This window comes from Phacochoerus africanus, chromosome 3 (assembly GCF_016906955.1).
Source record: "Phacochoerus africanus isolate WHEZ1 chromosome 3, ROS_Pafr_v1, whole genome shotgun sequence".
Classification (NCBI taxonomy): Eukaryota; Metazoa; Chordata; class Mammalia; order Artiodactyla; family Suidae; genus Phacochoerus; species Phacochoerus africanus.
Window position 1 is genome coordinate 41,017,757 of NC_062546.1, and position 21,335 is coordinate 41,039,091.

Sequence of the window (21,335 nt, forward strand, 5' to 3'; positions counted from 1 at the left end):
TACTTATGGGGTTAATAAATATTTGTTAAATGAAATATGAATTGGACACCCTTGAGGAGTCTGTTAAAGTAGTTGCACAGAGTGTGTTGAAGCACAGTATTTGTTTCTCGTATTACATCTGGAGCGCCATTTGGCATGTTCTGTGTGCTTTGCCTCCCATGTTGGAAGAAGAGTCTCTGTCACAGTTGCTTTGGACTTGGTGGTTAGTGAGTGCTTGGAGCAGAGTGATCTAATTCACAGAGGACATCTTTGCAAAGCCCCACGTGACATTCCCTGTTTTGCCCTTTATTGTGGACAAGCCACTCATAGTCCTATGGTGGGAAGGGGAAGTGAATAATAATTTTGTGCTACTCTTTGCCCACCATACAAGGGGATTTATGAGGAATGATTACTTAACATGTGTACAGTGCTTTGAACTCATTATAAAAAGCCTTTGTCTGGTCATGGTATTTTTTTCCACGTTATAAAGCCCTGTGTATTTGTCAAGTTTGGAATAAGAAAACCACGCTTGGCATATCAGATTTGGATGCCTTGGTGGAGAAAGAGGGAGAAAAGCCAGCAAGGCCGCCTTCATTGCATTACAGTTCCCATGACTTTCTCACTGGTTTGTGTTTGTTTTGGTTAGCAAAATAGCAACAACAGATCCGAGGATAGTTCTGGACTGTGTTAGCAGGATATTACACTGAACAATCTTGAAAGCCATTCTGCCACTGCACGTGGGGTTGTCCTGGAAAAAGAAACACCATAAAACTTCCACGTACACATTTAAAAGTTGCTAAGGGAATAAATCTTAAAAGTTCTCATCACAACGGAAGAAAAATAATAAAAAAATAAACCTCTGTAAGTGTGTCTGATGATGGATATGAACTAGACTAATTGTGGGGATCGTTTTGCAATACAGACAAATAGAGAATCATTATTTTGTACACCTGAAACTAATGTAATGTGTGTCAATAATACCTGAATTAAAAAAAAAAACAACCTTTACATACTGATTTGCCCTGGTTGGCTAGTTTATGAATGCACAGTTTGTGAGAGCTGAAGAATTAGGAAAAGGTGTGGAGGAGAGAGGGGTCAGGGTGCTTTCAGGGATGTAGTTCTTACTTGGGTTTATTGCTCAGACAGAGGAGAGGACATAAGCCTGGAAACATGGAAGCATCAGATGAGAGGTCAAGGGCTGTTCTTCTTGATGGGACAGCACGAAACAAAATACACAAACAAATATTTACAAAATCAAGGACTATTTTTAAAAAATGTGCTGAAACTATATATTTTGAGATGCATTTTATTTTTTTAATATTTTTCATTAATTTTTTTTAAATTTCTCCAATACTTTATTTGTATTTTTTTTTTGTCTTTTCTAGGGCCATACCCGTAGCATATGGAGGTTCACAGGCTAGGGGTCTAATCGGAGCTGTAGCTGCTGGCCTATACCACAGCCACTGCAACGCAGGATCTGAGCCTCGTCTCCAACCTACACCACAGCTCACAGCAACTCCAGATCCTTAACCCACTGAGCAAGGCCAGGGATCGAACCCGCAACCTCATGGTTCCTAGTCAGATTTATTAACCACTGAGCCACGATGGGAACTCCTGTTGTTGTTTTTACAGGTCTGCTTAAGGTTGGTTGTTTTATCCAAAGGATTGGATAGAGAGGGACAGTCTCTGATTCTTTCTTTTCTCTTACCTGCCACTCTCTCAGCCCAACCAATTTCTGATGGTTAAGAAAGATGATGAATTTTGGTCATGAAGTTGAGGAGAAGAAGCATGAGGAAATTCACTTAGGAGAATCAAGAGTAAGAATAAGTGGTCTTTCTTTTTATTACTCCCACTGGGTTTCTAAGGTGTGTCCTTGTGGCCCTATTTACTACTTTAGGGGTACAGTCTCCTGCTCAGAATAACTGGGAGATAGAAAGGCAGTGGCCTAATATCCAGGGTTTTGGGTGAAGGAGGAATGAGCCCTTTCACTGACATCTCATGTTCTTGAGGCTTTGACCAACCCAACATGTGTCCTAGGTAGTAGCCCCAAGTCTTATCCCACAAGTCTGCCCATTTTATTCTGAAATCCATGTGCTGAGTCACTCCTCTTAGGGCTTTCATTTGCTACACTACCCAACCATCTTGTGTATTTTAAAATCATGGTATTTTCTGGGAGTTCCCTTTGTGGCTCAGCAGTTAACAAACATGACTTGATCCATGAGGATGTGGGTTCGATCCCAGGCCTCATTTAGTGGGTTGGGGATCTGGTATTGCCGTGAGCTGTGGTGTAGGTCGCAGACATGGCTTGGATCCCGTGTTGCTGTAGCTGTGATGTAGGCTGGTGGTTGTAGCTCTGATTCGACCCCTATAGCCTGGGAACTTCCCTATGCTGTGGGTGCTGCCCTAGGGAAAAAAAAAATCATGGTATTTTCAAAGGCAGTAATGGATTTTTTATTGTCCACTACATTAGGGGTGTTGTGTTCAGTTCTTGGTTCTGCTTTTAGGAGGGGTATTGTCAGTGACAACAGGGGATGGCAACTGTGGATCATGTGAACATGGTTTCTCCAATTATCCTGGACTGGGCTCTGGATAGTTTCTCAAAGAGGGTCATTAGGGAAGAGGGTGGTTGTGTGTATCTCAGGGTCTTGAGGAACAGTTCACAGATTCTTTGAGAGAGAAAAGAGGGATCAGAGCGTTCGAATAGCTGTTTTCAAAAATTTGGAAGACTTTAGGGGGAGGTTAAAATATTTCCAGAGAGTAGAACCAGGATTGGTGGGTGGAAGTTGTGAGAAAGCACATATTCCTTCAAGCAGCCTAAGGAAGAACTTGCCTTCAATGGGAAGTGTCCAGAATGAGTATATGTTCCCATATGAGGCGGTGAGCTTTTCAGTATCTGAAGTGCCTGAGATATTTCATGGAAATCCCTCCTCTTGGTAGAATATTGGATCAAATTAGTTCTGACGTCCTTGTAAAAAAGAATAAAATATCAAAGAAAGCTGAAATCCGTCCGGTCACCATTCTCAGCTTCTTCTCCCAGTCCTCACAAGTGAGTTTCTAGAAAATAACGCTAATATTTTATGGGAGTATCTTTAACTTTCATCAATCACAGAGAATACTGAATGTATTGTTGCAGTTTTCTGCTTTAAAAAAAAAAACCTCAACCTGTTTTCGAGTTTTTTCTATAGTTATTCTTAAAAGTATTTTTTAGAAACTTAATTCTTTTTTCTAAGATTTGCAATGAATTCCATGTATGGCCATGCCAATGTTCATTTAACAGTTTCTTTGCTGATTGACATTTACGTGGTTTTCAATATTTCATTCTTATCAAACAGGTGATAATGAACAGTCTTGGCCAGGCCTCCTCCTATTTTTCTGTAATAACAAAGGGTTTTTCTAATTCTATTTCTTTCTTTTTTTTTTTTTTTTTCCTAATTCTATTTCTAACTAAGAAATGGAAAAGTTAGCGTTGGTGATTTCAAAGGCAGAGAAGAAGTCGAGAAAGCCTTGTGAATATTGAAGAGATGAATCCAGACAAGCAGGGTGGCCCTATTGGAAACCAAATAAGAATGGCTGTCACACACTTTTGTAAAACCACAGCAGCTTATTGTGTTCCTGGTGGTTTCAGACATATAAATTTCTTCCACCACCTCACAGAGTGATTAGTGAACAGGGCTTTTTGTCTCCTTTCTCTCTATCATGGCAGAATCTAGGACAGTAGGGAGCATGTACTGGGCCCTTTGGCACATAATTGCAGTTCCCATCAGGCCACCCTAAAGGAAGCCTGGAAAAGGAGTTCCCACTGTGGGTGGCTGAGTGGGTTACAAACTCGACTACTCTATTAGTATCCAGGTTACAACTGATAAACTGATTGGATGTGGATCTAGATCCCTGGCCTCACTCAGTGGGTCAAGGATCCAGCATTGCCATGAGCTGTGGTGTAGGTTGCAGGTGTGGCTTGGATCTCATGTGGCTGCGGCTGTGGGGTAGACTGGCAGCTGTAGCTCCAATTTGACCTCTAGCCTGGGAACTTCCATATGCCGTGGGTATGGTCTTAAAGAGCAAAAAAAAAAAAAAAAAAAAAAAAAATTTAAAGTGGGTTTGGGAATTTCCATCATGGCTCAGCAGAAATGAATCTAACTAGTATCCATGAGGATGCAGGTTTGATCCCTGGCTTCCCGGCGTTGCCGTGAGCTGTGTTGTAGGTCGAAGACACAGCTCAGATCCCGCATTGCTGTGGCTGTTGTGTTGCGGCTCCGATTTGACCCCTAGCCTGGGAACTTCTGTATGCCGTGGGTGGGGCCCTCAAAAGACAAAAATAAAATAAAAAAAAAATAAAAGTAGGTTTGCCAGAGTGTGACAGGAGGACCACTTGCACTCCAGGCCCCTGGGCCCTGGTTAATAATGCTGATTCCCAGACCAACTTCCAGACCATCAGGATATCTGGGAACCAGAGTTCCTGTCATCATTCTCCACAAGTAATCTGACACACCACTTAGTTTGAGAAGCACTAAATTAAAAGGCAACCACAGTGATTTCAAGGGGCCAGTAGAATAACAACTGGCAAACTACAGTGAGGGCAGGAGGGTTTCAGGGAAGGAAAAAATTACTGTGCATGAGACTAGGAAACTTTCTTTTGCTGTTTTCTGAAAAATTTTAGATTAGTACATAGATTAAAAATATAGTTTTGGGAGTTCCCATCGTGGCGCAGTGGTTAATGAATCCAACTAGGAACCAGGAGGGTGTGGGTTTGGTCCCTGGCCTCGCTCAGTGGGTTAAGGATCCAGCATTGCCGTGAGCTGTGGTGTAGGTTGCAGGCTTGGCTTGGATCCCGCCCTGCTGTGGCTCGGAACTGCAATAGCTTTGATTCGACCCCAAGCCTGGGAACCTCCATATGCCGCGGGAGTGGCCCTAGAAAAGGCAAAGAAAAAAAAAATATATATATATGTATATATATATACACAGTTTTGATAGTGTGTTAGAACCATTGTTTGGGTAGGTCTTATAGCCTCTGGTTCTGTATGTCATACATTTGCTGTATGTCATTATTAAACGAGGCTTTATTAGAGGGGTATGATTTTTTGTCTTCTGTTGAAAGCTGGCAATTCCATATAATATTCTCAAATAGTATTTATCTATCCCCCCTCCCCAGGCTGCTCTTTATGGATGTGGCTGCTGGGCTGAAAATACTGGAGCTCATAATCCCTACTCCACAGCTGTGAGTACCTCAGGTATTTGCTGCTTTCATGACCATTTTTCATAACTTCAACCTTGGAGGTCACTTAATGTTTGAAAACAGTATTTTTATGTAAACACTTTCTGTGTCTTAGCATGTGCTAAGACACTGCGTGGACAAAGACATTGTTGCCTGAAAGATCTTTGATATTTGGAAACTTTTGAGAATTGTTTCCCAATGTAAGTATCACAGTGTAAATGCTTTGCTAATAATTTCAGTACAACTCTAAGTATATTTTTAATGGATTTATTTTCTTTAATGACTCATAATAGTGCCAAATTCATATCAAAATGGTATAAAAGTAGCATGGCATTTCAGAAAATAAGAGGTCATTTCTTGAGTAAAATGTTAATATAAAACCTGTAAGGTATATTTCAAAATGTATAGTTTATGATAGCTATACTTTTAAGAAAATGTTGGTTTCCTTTTCACACTTTTATTAGGCAAGTCATCATTTGTGTGTGTGTGTGAGTATGAGTGTGTCTTTGAGGGGAGTGGATTCTATTTTATTTTTGTCTTTAGGGCCGCACCTGTGGCATATGGAAGTTCCCAGGTCAAATCGGAACTGCAGCTGCCGGCCTACACCACAGCCATGGCAATGCCAGATCCAGGCCTCATCTGTGACCTTCACCACGGCTCACGGCAATGCCGGATCCTTAAACCACTGAGCAAGGCCAGGGATTGAACCCTTGACCTCCTGGATACTAGTCGGGTTCATTACAGTTGAGCCACAACAGGAATTCCTGGGGGGGAGTGGATTTTAATGAGCAAAATGCTTGTTATCTAGATCCAGGTTTTCCTCTGCTTGTGGCAGATATACTTGAAGCCTTTTTCCTTAATGTGGTTGATCTGCAGTGTTGACAGAATCATCCTGGTTCATCCCTCTTGCCATGTTGTCTCTCAGGTTCCATACTAGGCCTTCTTTTCTTTTCTTTTCTTTTTCTTTCTTTTTTTTTTTTGGTCTTTTTGCCTTTTCTAGGGCTGCTCCCGTGGCATATGGAGGTTCCCAGGCCAGGGGTGTAATCAGAGCTGTAGCTGTCAGTCTACACCAGAGCCATAGCAATGCAGGATCCGAGCCACGTCCGTGACCTACACCACAGCTCATGGCAACGCCGGATCCTTAACCCACTGAACGAGGCCAGGGATCGAACCCGCAACCTCATGGTTCCTAGTCGGATTCGTTAACCACTGCACCATGACGGGAACTCCATAGGTCTTCTTTTCTGATGTCCTCAGGCTTTATCAGGAGGATGGATAGAAATGTCTTCCTTTCTTTCCTTCCTCTCTGGTTTCTGTCCCCTGACACTGAGCACCCACCCAATCCTTTAGCCCTCCTCTCCTGCCTGCTCTTGATTCTCCATGGTCTCCACGGTCTCCTTTCTGTCTGCAGAGTAGATCCTGGCCCTCTTTTGTTTTGTCCCGCTCCCCTGACCTGCTCCGCTTTGGCCTTGGCCTTTGTCCCAGATTCTTTCCATTGCTAGCAATCCCAGGTGTGGGCCTCTTCTGGCTTTTCTTCATCTCACTATGTGTTTTCTCTCTGGGGTCTGGTGTCATTGCCATTGTTCTCATGGCTAGAGTGGTTATCTCTTAGAGTATCAACTTCCCAATCTATCTCTATCCTGGCCTTTTCTCTTGAAGTCCACCTAGATCCTTTCTGCCATCCTGTTGGACACGTCCCTGTGGGTTTATGCATGCACAGGAGATTCAGCAGGCTCAACTAAACACCCCTTGGCCATTTTTCTCCTGTTTCGTTTTCTCTTTTATTGCCATCACTACCCTATTTGGCCAGACTTGAAATCTTGGTACTATTCTCATATTTGTAGATTCTTTCCATTTCTGCTGATCTGACTGTTATTTCAGACCCATACCCTCCTGCCTGCCTCTTGTAGCAGCCTCCTGACCCAGATCCATTGCTTGCACTGGTGAAAAAAATTTGATTTTGAGCTACTGGTCTTTAGGTGAAGTTCAAACACAAATTAATGTTGAATTTATTTATTTATTTATTTTTACTTTTTTTTTAGGGCTGTACTTGACACATGGAGGTTCCCAGACTAGGGGTCGAATCAGAGCTACGCCATAGCCATAGCAACGCCAGATCTGAGCCACATCTGTGACCTACACCGCAGCTCACGGCAATGCTGGGTCCTTAACCCACTAAGCGAGGCCAGGGATCAAACCCGAAACCTCATGGTTCCTAGTTGGATTCATTTCTGCTACACCATGACAGGAACTCCAAATTAATGTTGAATTTAAACCATACCAATGTAATAGACAAAAAATTGTTTCTCGTTCTTTCATTTTTGAAGAGATAAGCATAACAATAATATCAGTTAATTTTTAATTTAGTATTGGTGGCACATGAAAATCTTTACACATAACATTTAGGAATTAGCTTGTGCAGAATTAAGTATGGCCCATGTCTGGAGAATTGTGGTATTTGAACAAACTGAAGTCGAAAACAGATAATTCATTTTTATCTTTCTGAAGGTGTATCAGTTGGTATCATGAATTGTTTTGATTTTATTTGGGGTCAATATGTGGTTCATTGACTTGGTTTGTTGCTATTGAAATGTCATTCTCATGTCTAGATGTTTGGAGACCTGAATTCTAGTTTAAGCTGGAATCCTGAGATCCTGCCTGACTGTCACTTTGGAAAAAAATTCAGTCTTCTTGGGATTGTCTACCTCCCTTCTTTTTAAAATTAGTGATATGGGAGTTGGAATATGAGCACACTTTATGGATCTGATTCTATCACTTAGGATGCAGTTGATGGATAAAGTTAAAATTGTAAAATTACGATCTTTCTCCCTTCTCCTTGAATATTTCCTTTTTTGTCCATCTTGCATCAATTGAAGATAGTTTTATGACTAAAGATAACATTAGGTTTCCAGTTTATAATAGGTAGTGTAGCTTTTTAGCTTGGATGCCCAGCTCATCATGTTATATCCCTCTTAAGTTTAAGGACTAATCATCATCAGCCTACAGAACCTGAGGATAATAGAGCAAGGCTCCAGTTCCTTCCATCTGTGGGACTTTGTGTGATTGCTTCACCCTTGTTTCTCCTGGGGCAGTTGCTGTGACAGTGGAAACACGTGGCAGAGTTGGGTGACCAAGTCAGAAGGAAGGTGGAGCACAGAATTTTGTAATTGTTTGGTCAAAATAAAAAAGACATGTGCCTTAGGCTATTGCAGAAAATCCAGAGACCTAGCCTACAATTTAGTTTATAGTTCTTGGAAGGTGATAATTGAAAGACAGAGGGAAGACAGTTTGTTACGGGCAGAGCAGGGCTCTCTTAAGGCCAGACAGGCGATTTGGTCATTAGCCTGAGGGATAAACTCCAGCATCTTGTTCTCATCAAAGTGGGGAGGAATGAGTAGGGAGTGGGGAAGAGGGTAGGGTGGCAGGAGGTGACAGTTGCAAACTATGACTCACATTCAGGCAACTTGGAAACTTGCCTAGCTAGGGAGGGAGCATGGTAGGTACCTGGGTTCTTGTTGAGACTCTTCCACCCACTGGCTGAGGGCATCTGGCAAGGAATTATTTGTACATCAGGAAGTGTTATTTTTCTTATTATCTGTGAGGATTTAATGAGTTAGCCTATGGAACTCTATAACTTACTCATGTTGCATAACTGAAACCTGATGAATTTCGAATAGCAACTTCCCATTTCCTTCCTCCCGAACTCTCAGCAGTCACCATTTTACTCCCTGCTTCAGAGTCTGCCTGTTTTAGGTGCCTCATATAACTGGAATCATGTGGTGTCTGTCCTTCTGTAACTGGATTGTCTCACTGAGCTTAATACCATCTAAGTTGATCCACATGATCATATATGGCAGGACTTCCTTCTTTTTAAACTCCAAATAATATTCCTTTGTTTGTATTATACCACATTGTCTTTTTTTAAAACTGAAGTATGGTTGATTTACAATATTATATTAGTGACTCAAAATTTTTACAGATTATACTTTATTATACATTGTTATAAGATAATGAGCATATTCTTTGTGCCATACAATGTATCCTTATATCTTATTTATTTTATTTTTGGCATGACTTATTTATTTTAAATTAAGTTTTGTTGGAATATAGTTGATATACCACATTTGCTTTACTTACTCATCTGTCAAAGGGCATTTAGGTCATTTCCACATCTTGGCTATTGTGAATAGTGCAACGAGCAAGGGCATGGAGAGATATCCTTGAGATCCTGATTTCAGTTCTTTTGGAAAAATACCCAGAGGTGGGATTGCTGGATCATGTGATAGTCCCATTTTTAGTATTTTGGAAGAAGCTTCATACCATTTTCCATAGCAGCTGATCCATTTCATATTTCCACCAGCCACGTACAAGTGTTCTGCTATCTCTGCATCCTAACCAACACTCACCTCTTCTGTTTTTGATAGTAGCCATGTGAACAGGTGTGAGGCAGTATCTCATGGTTTTGATTTGTACCTCCCTGATGATTAGTGAACGTTGAACACCTTTTTCATGTGCCTGTTGGCCATTTGTATGCCTTCTTTGGAGAAATACCTATTCAAGTCCTTTGCCCGTGTATTAATGTGGCATTTTTTTTTTTGCTCTTGAGTTGCCGGAGTTCCTTATCTATTTTGGATATTAAACTCTTATCAGAATATGGTTGGTAAATGTTTTCGCCCATTTCGTAAGTGTCCTTTTCATTTTGTTGCTTATCTCCTTTGCTGTGTTGGAACTTTTTAGTTTGATGTAGTGCCACTTGTCTACTTTTGTGTTTGCTGCCTGAGTATTTATTGTAATATCTAAGAAAAAAATATACCAATATAAGATACATACATATAGTAGGGGGAAGAAAAAGACCTGCAGTTATATTATGACACACTGCTTTCTCATCACTCAGTATACCGCTGTTGTTTTACAAGAAAGTTAGAATTGGGGATGGGAAATATTTGCTTCCCTGATAACAATGTCGTGCCCCTTTCCCATCTCCATGCCTTTCTATGTATATAGTCACTTTTTGTTTGAATCCTGAATACTCTAATCCTTTTGAAGACATTGTAAATGGCAGTTAAACTCAGCTCAAACATGGCACATAATTTAACTGAAGGGTCAACAAATAGGAAGAGCTTACTCTAGAGGCATTGGTGGCCACACCCCAGCTGCAGCCCAGAGGACAGCCGGGGAGGATGCCACCAATTTCAGAGCACCTTCCGATCTCCTCAAATTGAAAACGTGAAAAAAAAAAAAAGTGTGCTTTTCTTATTCTTGGCTTTTTTGTGTGAAAATAAATCATTAATTCCAAGCTTTCCTTAAGTGGTGATGTAAGCTCTTGAGCCTGTGGGTATATTTGTGTTTCCTGAGTGCCTGGCACAGGACTTTGCACTTAGTAAATGCTTAATAGACAAATTAAAATTTAAAAATATTTATATATGGACAAAAATATTGTATTATAACCATCAGACTTGCTAAGAAACTGTTATTTAATTATTCCAACCATTAAAAAGAAAGGATCGGAGTTCGCATTGCAGTGCAGTGGAAATGAATCCAACTAGTATCTATGAGGACACGGGTTTGATCCTTGCCCTTGCTCAGTGGGTCAGGGATCCAGCATTGCCTTGAGCCGTGGTGTAGGTTTCAGGCTCAGCTTGGATCCTGCTTTGCTGTGGCTGTGGCATAGGCTGGTGGGTATAGCTTGGATTCGACCCCCTAGCCTGGGAATTTCCATATGCCTCGAGTGCAGCCCTAAAAAGCAAAAAAAAAAAAAAGGATAATTATGTAATGTGGTAGAGGTGCTAATCATCACACAATGGCAGTCATGTTACTGTAAATAAATGTATCCAGTTATGATGTAGACCTTAAATTTAACACAATGTTATATGTCAGATACATTTCAATGAAAAAAAAGAAGAAAGAAATGTCATGTGATTCCTCCCACTTCTTATTCACCATGGAATTTCTTTAAATAGCATTTTAAAATTTGATTTAATTCTCCAGAATCAGCTTCACACATAATTGTTCAGTAACACATCAGATACATAATGTAAGATACATCTGTGGTCTTTCTCTGGCTATGAAAAGGAAGAGCAGATTGAGGATTAGAAGATCAGAAAGAGGAAAAAGCAAGGGATTAAGTTTATGCTCTGGTTGACCTTAACATTGGTCTTCTGTTACATGTCTGTGCAATCTGGTTTTTTTCTTAAAGAGAAACAGTGAGTCCAGGAGTTTTATGGCAGCCGACTGGAGCTCAGGAGACGTCGGCTTCAATCTCCCTTTTTTAGTGTTCTGGCATGAAGAAAAACCTGCTATCCCATATGAGGCCCTATGATTTCTGATTTTCTAGGTTCTTTGATTTTCCAGGGCTTGGCATCCCAGAAACCACAAGGCAGTGGGGGTGTAGCCCTGGCTTACTAAGACTAGGTTCAAAGGTGGATGGGATAAAAGAATGAGACCTGGCTTTTGCCTTGATATTTCTGAGCCAGTGATTGAAGTCTTCTCCTCAAGGGATGGGAAGTATGTCACCCTTTCTTGATGCTTCCACCTAACAGGTCTTCCTCCTCCTAGGCGGGAGATTGGCCAGGGAGTCTGTGTGGCAAACCTCCTTCCCAGGTGCCTTTGTCAGGAGGGCACGAGGCAGCCTTCCCTGTGAGAGTGAAGTCACATGACACAAGGGCCAGTGGGACACCACTGCCAGGATGTCTACATGTGCCTTGTAGTCATTGTTCTCTGGGCACCAGGAGGAGTTGGGGTGGGGCCATCAGGAATCTATGCTTCTACTTCCTTTTTAAGAGTATCCATTATTTATCTTTAGTCCTTTCTGTAGGTCACAAGGGCTCTTGGTGGCTTACTCTTTTGATTATCATGAATAAAAGCCCTGTTCTCCTTAGGACTCCAGTAGGTCACCTGGTTTCAGCCTCCCTTAACTCTTAGCCTTTCAAGGTGAATCTTCAAGGAGTTGTCTATACCTGAGGTATATTATTTTTCTTAGTTCTTTCCACTCATTGACTCCTAAATGTGCTTTAGTCAGGCCTCCGCTTCCACCACTATACCAGTCTGCTCTCAAGATTAGCAGTCACCTCCAGAATCCAGTGGTCATCTGTAGTCCTGTAAGCAGCACTTGACCCAGTCACTTGCATGACTTGCTCCCCCTGGAAATACTATTTCTGATGGGCTTTCTAGAGCATCAGACTCACCTGGTCGTCTTCTTGCCTCACTGGCTGCTGCTTCTCAGTCTCCTTTGTTAATGTATCTCGTGTCTTTGACTCTCCACATTGGAAGGCCCTGAGGCCTTGTCCTTGACCTTGTCTTTGTCTTTGAATACCCCCTCCCTTGGTGTTCTCATCCAGTCTGTTGGCTCAGCGCCATGTATATGCTGACTTCCAACCTGGGGCCTCCCCCAAGAAAGTGATTTAACTGTTTTTTGAAAGCTTCTACCTGTGTATGTAATAGGCAACTCAAATTTAGCATGTCCAGATACAGCTCTTGATACTCCCCCCACCTCCCCAGCCCATCTGCTTCTCTTGTCTTCTCCACAGAGCAGATTCCCCAGCCTCCCATTGGCTCAGGCCAAAATTTTAGAGCCATGCTTGACCCTCTTTTCTTTTATATCTCACCACATCCACTGCAGCAACAACCCCTCTACTCTCCTCTCTAAATAGATTTAAAATCCAACCACTTCTCAGCACCTTCACTGTAGTCAACAGCTCTGAGTACAGTCAACTCGAATCTGGATTATTGCAGGCCCCATGTTTTTTTTTTTTTTTTTTTTTGTTCCTTTCCCCCTTTATTCAGTTTTCAACAGCTCTTGAACATTAGTTCAAGCCTAACCCAAATGACATGTCCTACCTCCTCTCTGAACTGTCCAGTGCTTCCCTTCTTACTCAGAGGAAAGCCAAAATCCTTACTCAGGGTTCACATGGCCTGATAGAAGGGGCAGCTCTTACTTTCCTTCCTGTGTTCATTCAGCTCCATGATACCTGAATGAACTGCTTTGCTTTTCTTCAGACAAGCCAGGCACACTCCCAGCTTAGGGCCTTTGTTCCAGTCACCTCCTTTCCTTTTTGCTATCTTAAGCCCCTGCCCTACATTGTCAGTTGATTCAGACAGTTCATCTCATGGAGATCTCCCTTGACCAGCCCATTTTAAACTTGTAAATCTTCCCTCGGCCATTCCTTACCCCTGCTTCCATGTTTAATTTTTTCCCACAGAGTATATCAGGTCTGATGTTTTATATCTTTTCATTTTTATTTTTTCATTATAGTTGGTTTACAGTGTTCTGTCAATTTCTACTGTACAACAAAGTGACCCAGTCTCTCTCTCTCTCACACACACACACACACACACACACATATGTATATATATGTACATTCTTTTTCTCACATTATCCTCTATCATGTTCCATCATAAGTGACTAGATATCATTCCCTGTGCTAAACTGCAGGGTCTCATTGCTTATCCACTCCAAATGCAATAGCTTGCATCTATTAACCCCAGACTCCCAGTAACATTTTAAATCTTTTACATGTTTATTTTATCTTTATTTTCTCCCCCACTCTACTACGAAACTCCATGAGGGCTGGGATTTTCCTCAGCTTTCTTCACTGATACATGAATAGTGCTCAACAGATAAAGCCTCTGATATTTGTTGAATGAATTGATGTAAATGAATATGAATGAACAAATACGTTGGGGTGATAGCTTAGCTTAGGTTGCTGTAAGAAAATAGTATGGACTATGTGGCTTAAACAATAGATGTTTAGTTCTCAAAGTTCTAGAAGCTGAGAAGTCCAAGATCATGGTGGTAGCAGATTTGGTTCCTGATGAGAGCTCTCCTCCTGGCTTGCAGATGGCCACCTTTTTGTGTTGTCATATGGGGTTGAGGGGCGGGGGTGGGGGCAGGGGATGAGAGGGAGAGAGAGAGCTAGTGTGTGCAAGTGAGCGCCCTGGTCTCTCTTCCTCTTCTTACAAGAACACTAAGCCCATGGGGGGCCCCACCCTCATGACCTCACGTTACCCTAATTACCTTCCCAAAGATACCATCACATTGGGGTTAGGGCTTCAACATAGAAATTTGAAGGGGGAGGGGACACACAGACTCAGTTCATAACAGGTAAAGTGAGCTAGGTCAAACCCAGGTGAATCAGGGCTGAGAGGAAGGTAAGTGCAGGGTTGAGAGCAATATGTTCTGATGACAGCAGAGGATCCCTGAAGAAGAGGGGTGAGTGCAAGGTGTGTGGATCTTGGGATTTTATTTAGTGTTCTCTAATTGGCCTTGATTAAGTACTTAAATTTCCTTTTGTATAAAGTGAGGACTCTCTTGAGGAGGTAGATGCTCATTGTTTTGGAAGATAGATGAAGACAGAGCTTTAAGGTTGCCCTGGAATGATGTGCAGCGATTCAGACAGTGAGAGGCAAGAGTAGGCAAGGGGCTTAATACATGGCTGTTAGTTCTGCTGGGCGGATCCCTTCAGCTGACTCTGATTCCTTTATCTGCCTTGTGAGACGGTGCCGTTTCTCACTCACATGGCTGACATGGTGCCTCTCAGAAGCTTCTTGTCTTTATGAAGAATAAACTTTCATAATCATGTCACACTCAACAAGATTCTTAGAGGGCAGCCACTTAAGCTGAAATCATTTGAGATTTAATATGTAGAGTCAGGGATAATGCCATGAGAAACCTTTTTGCATGACTTATGACTTTTAGATGTGAGCATAGATAAAACCTTAATATTTGTAAGCATCATCCTTTTAAAAGCACTTGACTCTTTGGAACGTTTGGTTAGTGGGGGTGGGAAGAAATATTGTTCATTTACAGATAACTGAGTAACTACCAGAATAATTCCCAAAACTAATGTAGTTATGTCAGACAGGAATTGGGTTCCAAGACTGTTGTTTACTCTAATTAGGTCACTTCTGATGAAATATTAATGTATTATTTCCTGCTTTTTAGGTAACTGGAGTCACTGATGGTTGAAAATAAAGTAGAATTCTGCATTTTGCTAGGTTATTTCTTAAGAACCAGTTGAGTGTCACAGTTTTGGTTATCATACATCTTGTTTTACATGAATGGACTTTTTCCTGATTGTGAAATAAACACAGGTCATTGAAAAGAATCTGGAAAGGAGTTCTCATCATGGCTCAGTGGTAATGAACCTGACTAATATCCATGAGGACTCAGGTTCAATCCCTGGCCCCCCTCAGTGGGTTAAGGATCCAGTGTTGTCATGAGCTGTAGTGTAGATCGTAGATGTGGCTTGGATCCCACATTGCTGTGGCTGTGGTGTGGACAGGCAGCTACAGCTCTTATTTGGTCCCTAGCCTGGGAACCTCCATATGCCACAGCGCAGCCCTTAAAAAAAAGACCAAAAAAAAAAAAAGAGAGAGAGAGAGAGAAAAGAATTTGGAAAATGAAACTGGTAATTCTGCTATGCTGTGATAGTGTTAATATTTTTGGTAAATTTTCAATAGATAAAAATGGCAGCTATCATTTGTTATCCGTTGTCCACTTAATGTTATATAATGAACATTTTTATGACTTGTTAAATATTCTTCAAAACATATTTTGAAGACTGCAAAAGATGTCCTTCCCACATATGTGAGTTCAGGCATTTTGCTCTCATGTAAGACTTGTAACTCTTCTCAAGCTGTAAATCAACAGCTATTTTAGAGGCTCCTATCCTGTGCTCTAGTGTCTGTATGTGGTAAAGGAGTAGGCAGTTCCTGTCCTCAAAGGGCGTGAAATCTGTGGCCTTACTTGATAATAGAGGGAAGTTTCTTGCCAGTATAGAAATACATTGAGGAACGGCTGTCATAACGGCTTGCTCTCCCTGAAGGGGGCCCTGCCGTATCCACACACCTGCAGAATGTGCCCATTTGTGCCTCCCAGGGCCCCTCAGTGCATCTGGCCGCCTGACTCATGTAGCCTCTATTAGTACCACTCCCTTCTTGCCACATGTCCTCTTCACCCAAACCAGTTACTTCTAAGTTGAGCATCACCCACTGCACCCATATACTCACTGAAATGTCTCCAGCACCCCAGGAAAGCTCAGGACATCATGAAGTAGGCCTTTCTCTGAAAGAGACTATAGACCTGGGTTATGGCAGATCAAGTGAGCTCCAGGATGTTCTTTTGATGTTTGCACTTTCTCAGATTTTTTGTTTTTTCTTGCCAGTTACTTATTTTGCATGGCTTTGTTGTTGTTTGGTGAAAGAACAGACTTCTTTTAAAACACAAGGTAAAGAAATGGTAGAAACAGAAGCCTAAGATCAAGTGATGGGTTAAAATGCCAGTGCTCTGATCCTAAATGTAATTTTCCCTTTGATTGTTCTCACTTGAAAGAATGCCTTTTCCTTCCCATTGTCGAGCACTACCTGCTGTCAGTCCAAGAGGGAGTAAGTCGAGCAACTTGTCAAAGCCTTTCTGCGCTCCCTTCATATGGTTTGCAGAAACAGAGCTGGCTTTTCATTTCTTCTTTCATTCAACAGGAGTCCCTTTCATGTCTGAAAATTGAAAACGCGTGTTTTTCAGTGTGGAGCGAGGATGTGTGCCCTCTGGCACACCTGTTTCTCATTTCCTGACTTGAAAGCACAACCCATCAAAAGGAGCAGAAAAACAATTTCTTTCTGACACGCTGCTTCGTGTTCCTTACTGGACTGAAGGCCTTCGTGGCTTTGCTGTCTTAGTCCCCTCTGTGGAAGGTTCTCGTTAGAGGCACCATTCACTCAATACAAGCAGTGCCTTTCATAGTACAGGACCTTTGGGGTATTATTTTGTTGTGGCGGTGTTTTTTCAGCTCAGGAAATTTACTTGAAATAAGATTTATTTTAAAAAGTACACAGAAAGGTCTTAAAATTTTTAAAATATGAAGTTTAGCTGGACGGTCTATATTGGAGGCGTCTATGTAAGCTCATCAGTGAACCAACTGGCCAGGAATAGGGCTGGGTTGAGCATACAAATGTTTAAATTCCAGAGTGCTGTTTAACATAAATCAAATATTTCCAAGGCATTACTTCAGATTTGTGTGTACTTTAAAGTTCTGCCAGCTTAAATGACTGTGAGGCACAATATGTTGACTTGGAGTTTTGTAAATTGATAATTTGTTGCTATGAAAGTTGTGCATGGTATAACTCATCACTTTCTGAAGGTACATGGTATGTGTGATGCTGCATGTTAGGGAAAAAAAAAAAGATGCCCAGGGAATTCAAGCCTTTAGCTCTCACCACTCCCTTCTTGCCACACTCCCTGTCCCCAAAGGAGTTGGATCTTTGGTCCCTTGGAAGGTTTCCCTGGACATTTTCAGTGTAAGGTGCACAATTCTTTAGACGCAAACTCTGGTTTAGGCTCTATTTTTGAGAGTTACTGGGGATAGTAATCTTAATGATACATCTTCAGAAATAGTTTCTCACGCTTTCTCTCTCTCTCTTTTTTTAACATCTACTCTTTTCACACTTTAGCATGTATGAGTCACCTGCTAAAAGGCAGGTTATGATCCAGTGGACCAGGGAGGGGCCTGGAGTCTGCATTTTTTGTAAGCTCCCAGATGCTACCAGTGTTGCTGGTCCATAGATGACACTTTAAGTAGCAAGGCGACATTCTGATGGGCGAAGTGCTGCTGTCCCCAGCTGTGCCTTGCCTGTAACACTCTCGCCTGCCCCCATACAATTTGCCAGTCTCTTCTCTCATCCTGTTTTGGTGGATCTAAAGCTAAGGAGGTCTGGTGTGTATCCTTGACCCTAGCAATCCCTGAGAGCTTTAACAGATAGTTAACAGGTGGCCATATGGGCTAGCACGGATAAGGATCACGGAGACAGGATTTATTGGGCTGGCAGAAATGATATTTATGTTTCCAGACTCATCTGGGGCACATGTAACTCTGATACAAATTAGCCAAGATTCTTGCTGCAAACAGGAGTGAATAAAACAAACTGCTAACTCTGAAAGGTGCTGATAGAGGGGTTATAAAGGCATGATGCTGAGTCAGATGTGTTTTAGTTTAACTGGCTCTGTCCATGGTGGCTGGTCAATTCCAGCCAAAAGATTTATTGGTGAATCATGGAGAAAAAGTGGAGACACTTTAATGGTAAAGGTAGAAAGATTCAGTTTGGCATTTTTATTAGCTGGTTGCTGAATATACACTTCGGTTCTCATTAGTGAAGCACAGTGTGATTAAGCCTGAAGTGTAACACGTTGTAACCAAAGGATGCAATACGTTTTTATTTTCAGAATGTTTTGTTCATATCATGAAGATGTACATTTGTTTGTTGTATATTTCTTTTGGCTTTGGTAAAAAAATTAACAAGTGTTGGCTAGTAGATAATATGGATAGTCATTTAAAAAAATCTGAGTTAGACAGCAAAGAATTAGAGATTTCTTTACAGTTCCATAGCAGTATTAAAGGTCCACCTATACCAGCATTGAATGGAAGAGCAGGTGCCCTCTGGAGATGGTATGGGGTATGGGATATCATGGGCTTGGAAATCAGACTTGGTTGGAATTGTAATGGAGGAAGCAGGTCGGAAGGGTGTGTCTTCTTGTTCCCACCAGGACTAGGGCATCTTTCTTTAGGGAGCAGAAACATACAGATATGCTAATTATCTTCCATGTTATCACTTTGTACCATTGCATCTCCTGTTAGTTGTATGTTTTGTGATGCTGAGGAGTTCTGTTTTCAATGTCTTTTTCTATATATTCAAGCCCTAAATGAGAATGTTCTCCTGGTTCTTCATAATGTCCTGGTACATTATATGTGTTGTAATCTATCATAGTAGTCATCACTTACTAATATTAATGATAAAATAATAAGCTTCTGATTTAATTCTGCTAGGATGATGTGATGGTTTGTTCTCAGAAATAAGAATATTTGTGCCATCCAGCTAAGATGGCTGGTAGAATTCATGCCAGAGGACAATAAGGGTTTAAGATAGAATGAGATTTGTTTCATTTGAGTTCTTCCTATTCTTAAAATCTAGATTTACCTCTGCTTTACCTGTTAAGCTTTCTTTCTAATGTTGATGTAAATTTAGTGGAATATGGGGAGTTCTGTCATGGCTCAGTGGTATGGAGCCTGACTAGTATCTGTGAGGATGAGGGTTTGGTCCCTGGCCTCACTCAGTGAGTTAAGGATCTGGTATTGCTGTGAGCTGTGGTGTAGGTCAAAGACATGGCTCAGATCCTCTGTTGCTGTGGCTGTGGCAAAGGCTGGCAGCTATAGCTCCAATATGACCCCTAGCCTTGGAACTTCCATATGTCACAGATGCAGCCCTAAAAAAAAATACACAAACAAACAAAATTAGTGGAATATAGAGATTTAATATTCTTGTTTTGTTTTATTGGCTGTTCCAGCAGCATGTGGAAATTCCCAGGCCAGGGATTGAACCTGTACCACAGCAGTGACAGCATTGGATCTTTAACACACTAGGCCACAAGGGAACTCTGAAATGTAATATTCTTCCTTCTTCTCCTTTTTTTTTTTTTTGGCTTAAATAATAGAAACTTATTTTCTCACTGTTCTGGATGCTAGAAGTCTGAAGATCAAAGTCTTGGCAGGGTCAGTTTCTTTTGAGTCCTTTTCATGTTCACATGGCATCGCCCTCTGTGCATGTCTCTGTCCAAATTTCCTCATCCTGTAAGGACACCAGTCTTATTGGATTAGGGTTCAACCTAATAATCTCATTTTAATTTTATCGTCCTTTTTTTCTGAGATGTAATATTCCTAATGGAAATATTTTTCAGGTATTTGTCCTGCACATCTTCAGTCACCTGATTTGTCTTACCAGTTTTGATTTCATTTCACATCTTAGCAACAGTTTTTTCTTTGCAGCCTTTCACATTAGAGGTGTAGCATGTTTGCATCTGGAATAAATTGAGTTTGTGTATTCATGGGCTTTCCTCAGAACAGGATTTGTAGGTTAAACCCTGCCCCGGTCATCAGATTCATGGATATTTTTCAGCAACTCACTACATGGTACAGGTAGGTTTTATTTTGATCTTCAAGTCGGTGCAACTCTTATTAGCAAGTCCTAGCTATGGTCATTTACCTCATTTCTTTATATCTGTCATTGTAACATAAACAGTGTAGCACAATTTCTTGAGCAAAGAATGCATATTTCTCTTTCTGCTATTAAGAATCCCTTCCCTCCTTATCACACCTGGTAAAGCTTGGCTCACCCTGTCAGATTGAGCTCAAATGTCTTTTCTTTTCTGCAGCCTCCCTCCCCTCCTTCCCTCTCTTGCCCAATCCCACAAATTTACTCCCTTTGTGGTTGCTGGTGCCATGATGTAGCACTTAGGCCACTTGTATGGTTGTTTCCCTTTACAAAGCCCAGGAGCTCCTTGAGGAAGAAGCTAGTGCCTTAAAGATGTGGTTGGTACTTAGTGAATGTCTGTTGAATTGAACTGAATAACCCTTTGCATATTTTGAAGCAGTGTCAAACAGATTCTGATTGGCAAAATGACTTAGTTGTTCCATGGTGGTAAACCAGAGCTAGTGCTCCTGCTTGCTTAAAGATTTAGATATTGATACCAAGGGCTCTGCTCTGAAGAGAAAGATAGTTTAATTTTAGTTTATTTTAGTTTTGATAAAATCCATTGAGTTTCCACACGCTTCTGTGCCTGTAGTAACTGGAGTGCTTTGAGCTGTTGGTAACAGAAATCACAGCTCAAACTGGCTTCAACACAAGTTGTGCCATGATTTCACAGAGGAGGAGGTTCTGAGGTAGGTGGACCTCGGGGCTTGTTGGTTCAAGCGCTCTGTTGCTAACATCAAGGATTTAGTTCTCCATGTCTCTTGCTTGCTCTGCTGTCATCACTGTTGGCCTCTTCTTCAGGCTGATGCTGGGATGGCTACTACATTGCTAAGAAAACTCATCATATAAAAATCTCCAGAGGAAGAAAAACCAGTTCCTTTGTGTAGCTCTTTTCTGGGAACACTTCTCAGAAGCACCCCAGCTGACTCTTCACGTTTTCCGGTTGGCTAATGTTGGGTTGCATCCCAATTTCTGAGTTAATCATTGACAAAGGGGAATTATCCATGAACCAATCATGGGTGGGGGTTGGGGTAGGAAGCAGAACAAAATCAGGATTCTGTTGGGACAGGAGAAGGAAATATAAATGGTTTACCAATATCTTGCTAAATTGATACTTGCCATCATTTTG

General features: G+C 41.4%; 1 protein-coding gene across 6 annotated transcripts in view; it reads left to right on the forward strand.

Annotated features, from left to right (window-relative positions):
• The window catches only part of TASP1 (taspase 1), a 252,935-nt gene that overhangs the window by 102,285 nt on the left and 129,315 nt on the right, over nucleotides 1-21,335 (forward strand). For 4 of the 6 annotated variants that reach the window (XM_047771668.1, XM_047771667.1, XM_047771666.1 and 1 more), the window contains one exon: nucleotides 5,129-5,207. In XM_047771668.1, coding sequence (XP_047627624.1) covers nucleotides 5,129-5,207 — 79 coding nt within the window. The remainder of the gene's footprint in view (nucleotides 1-5,128; nucleotides 5,208-21,335) is intronic. The other 2 variants (XR_007133922.1, XM_047771669.1) reach the window with 1 other exon arrangement.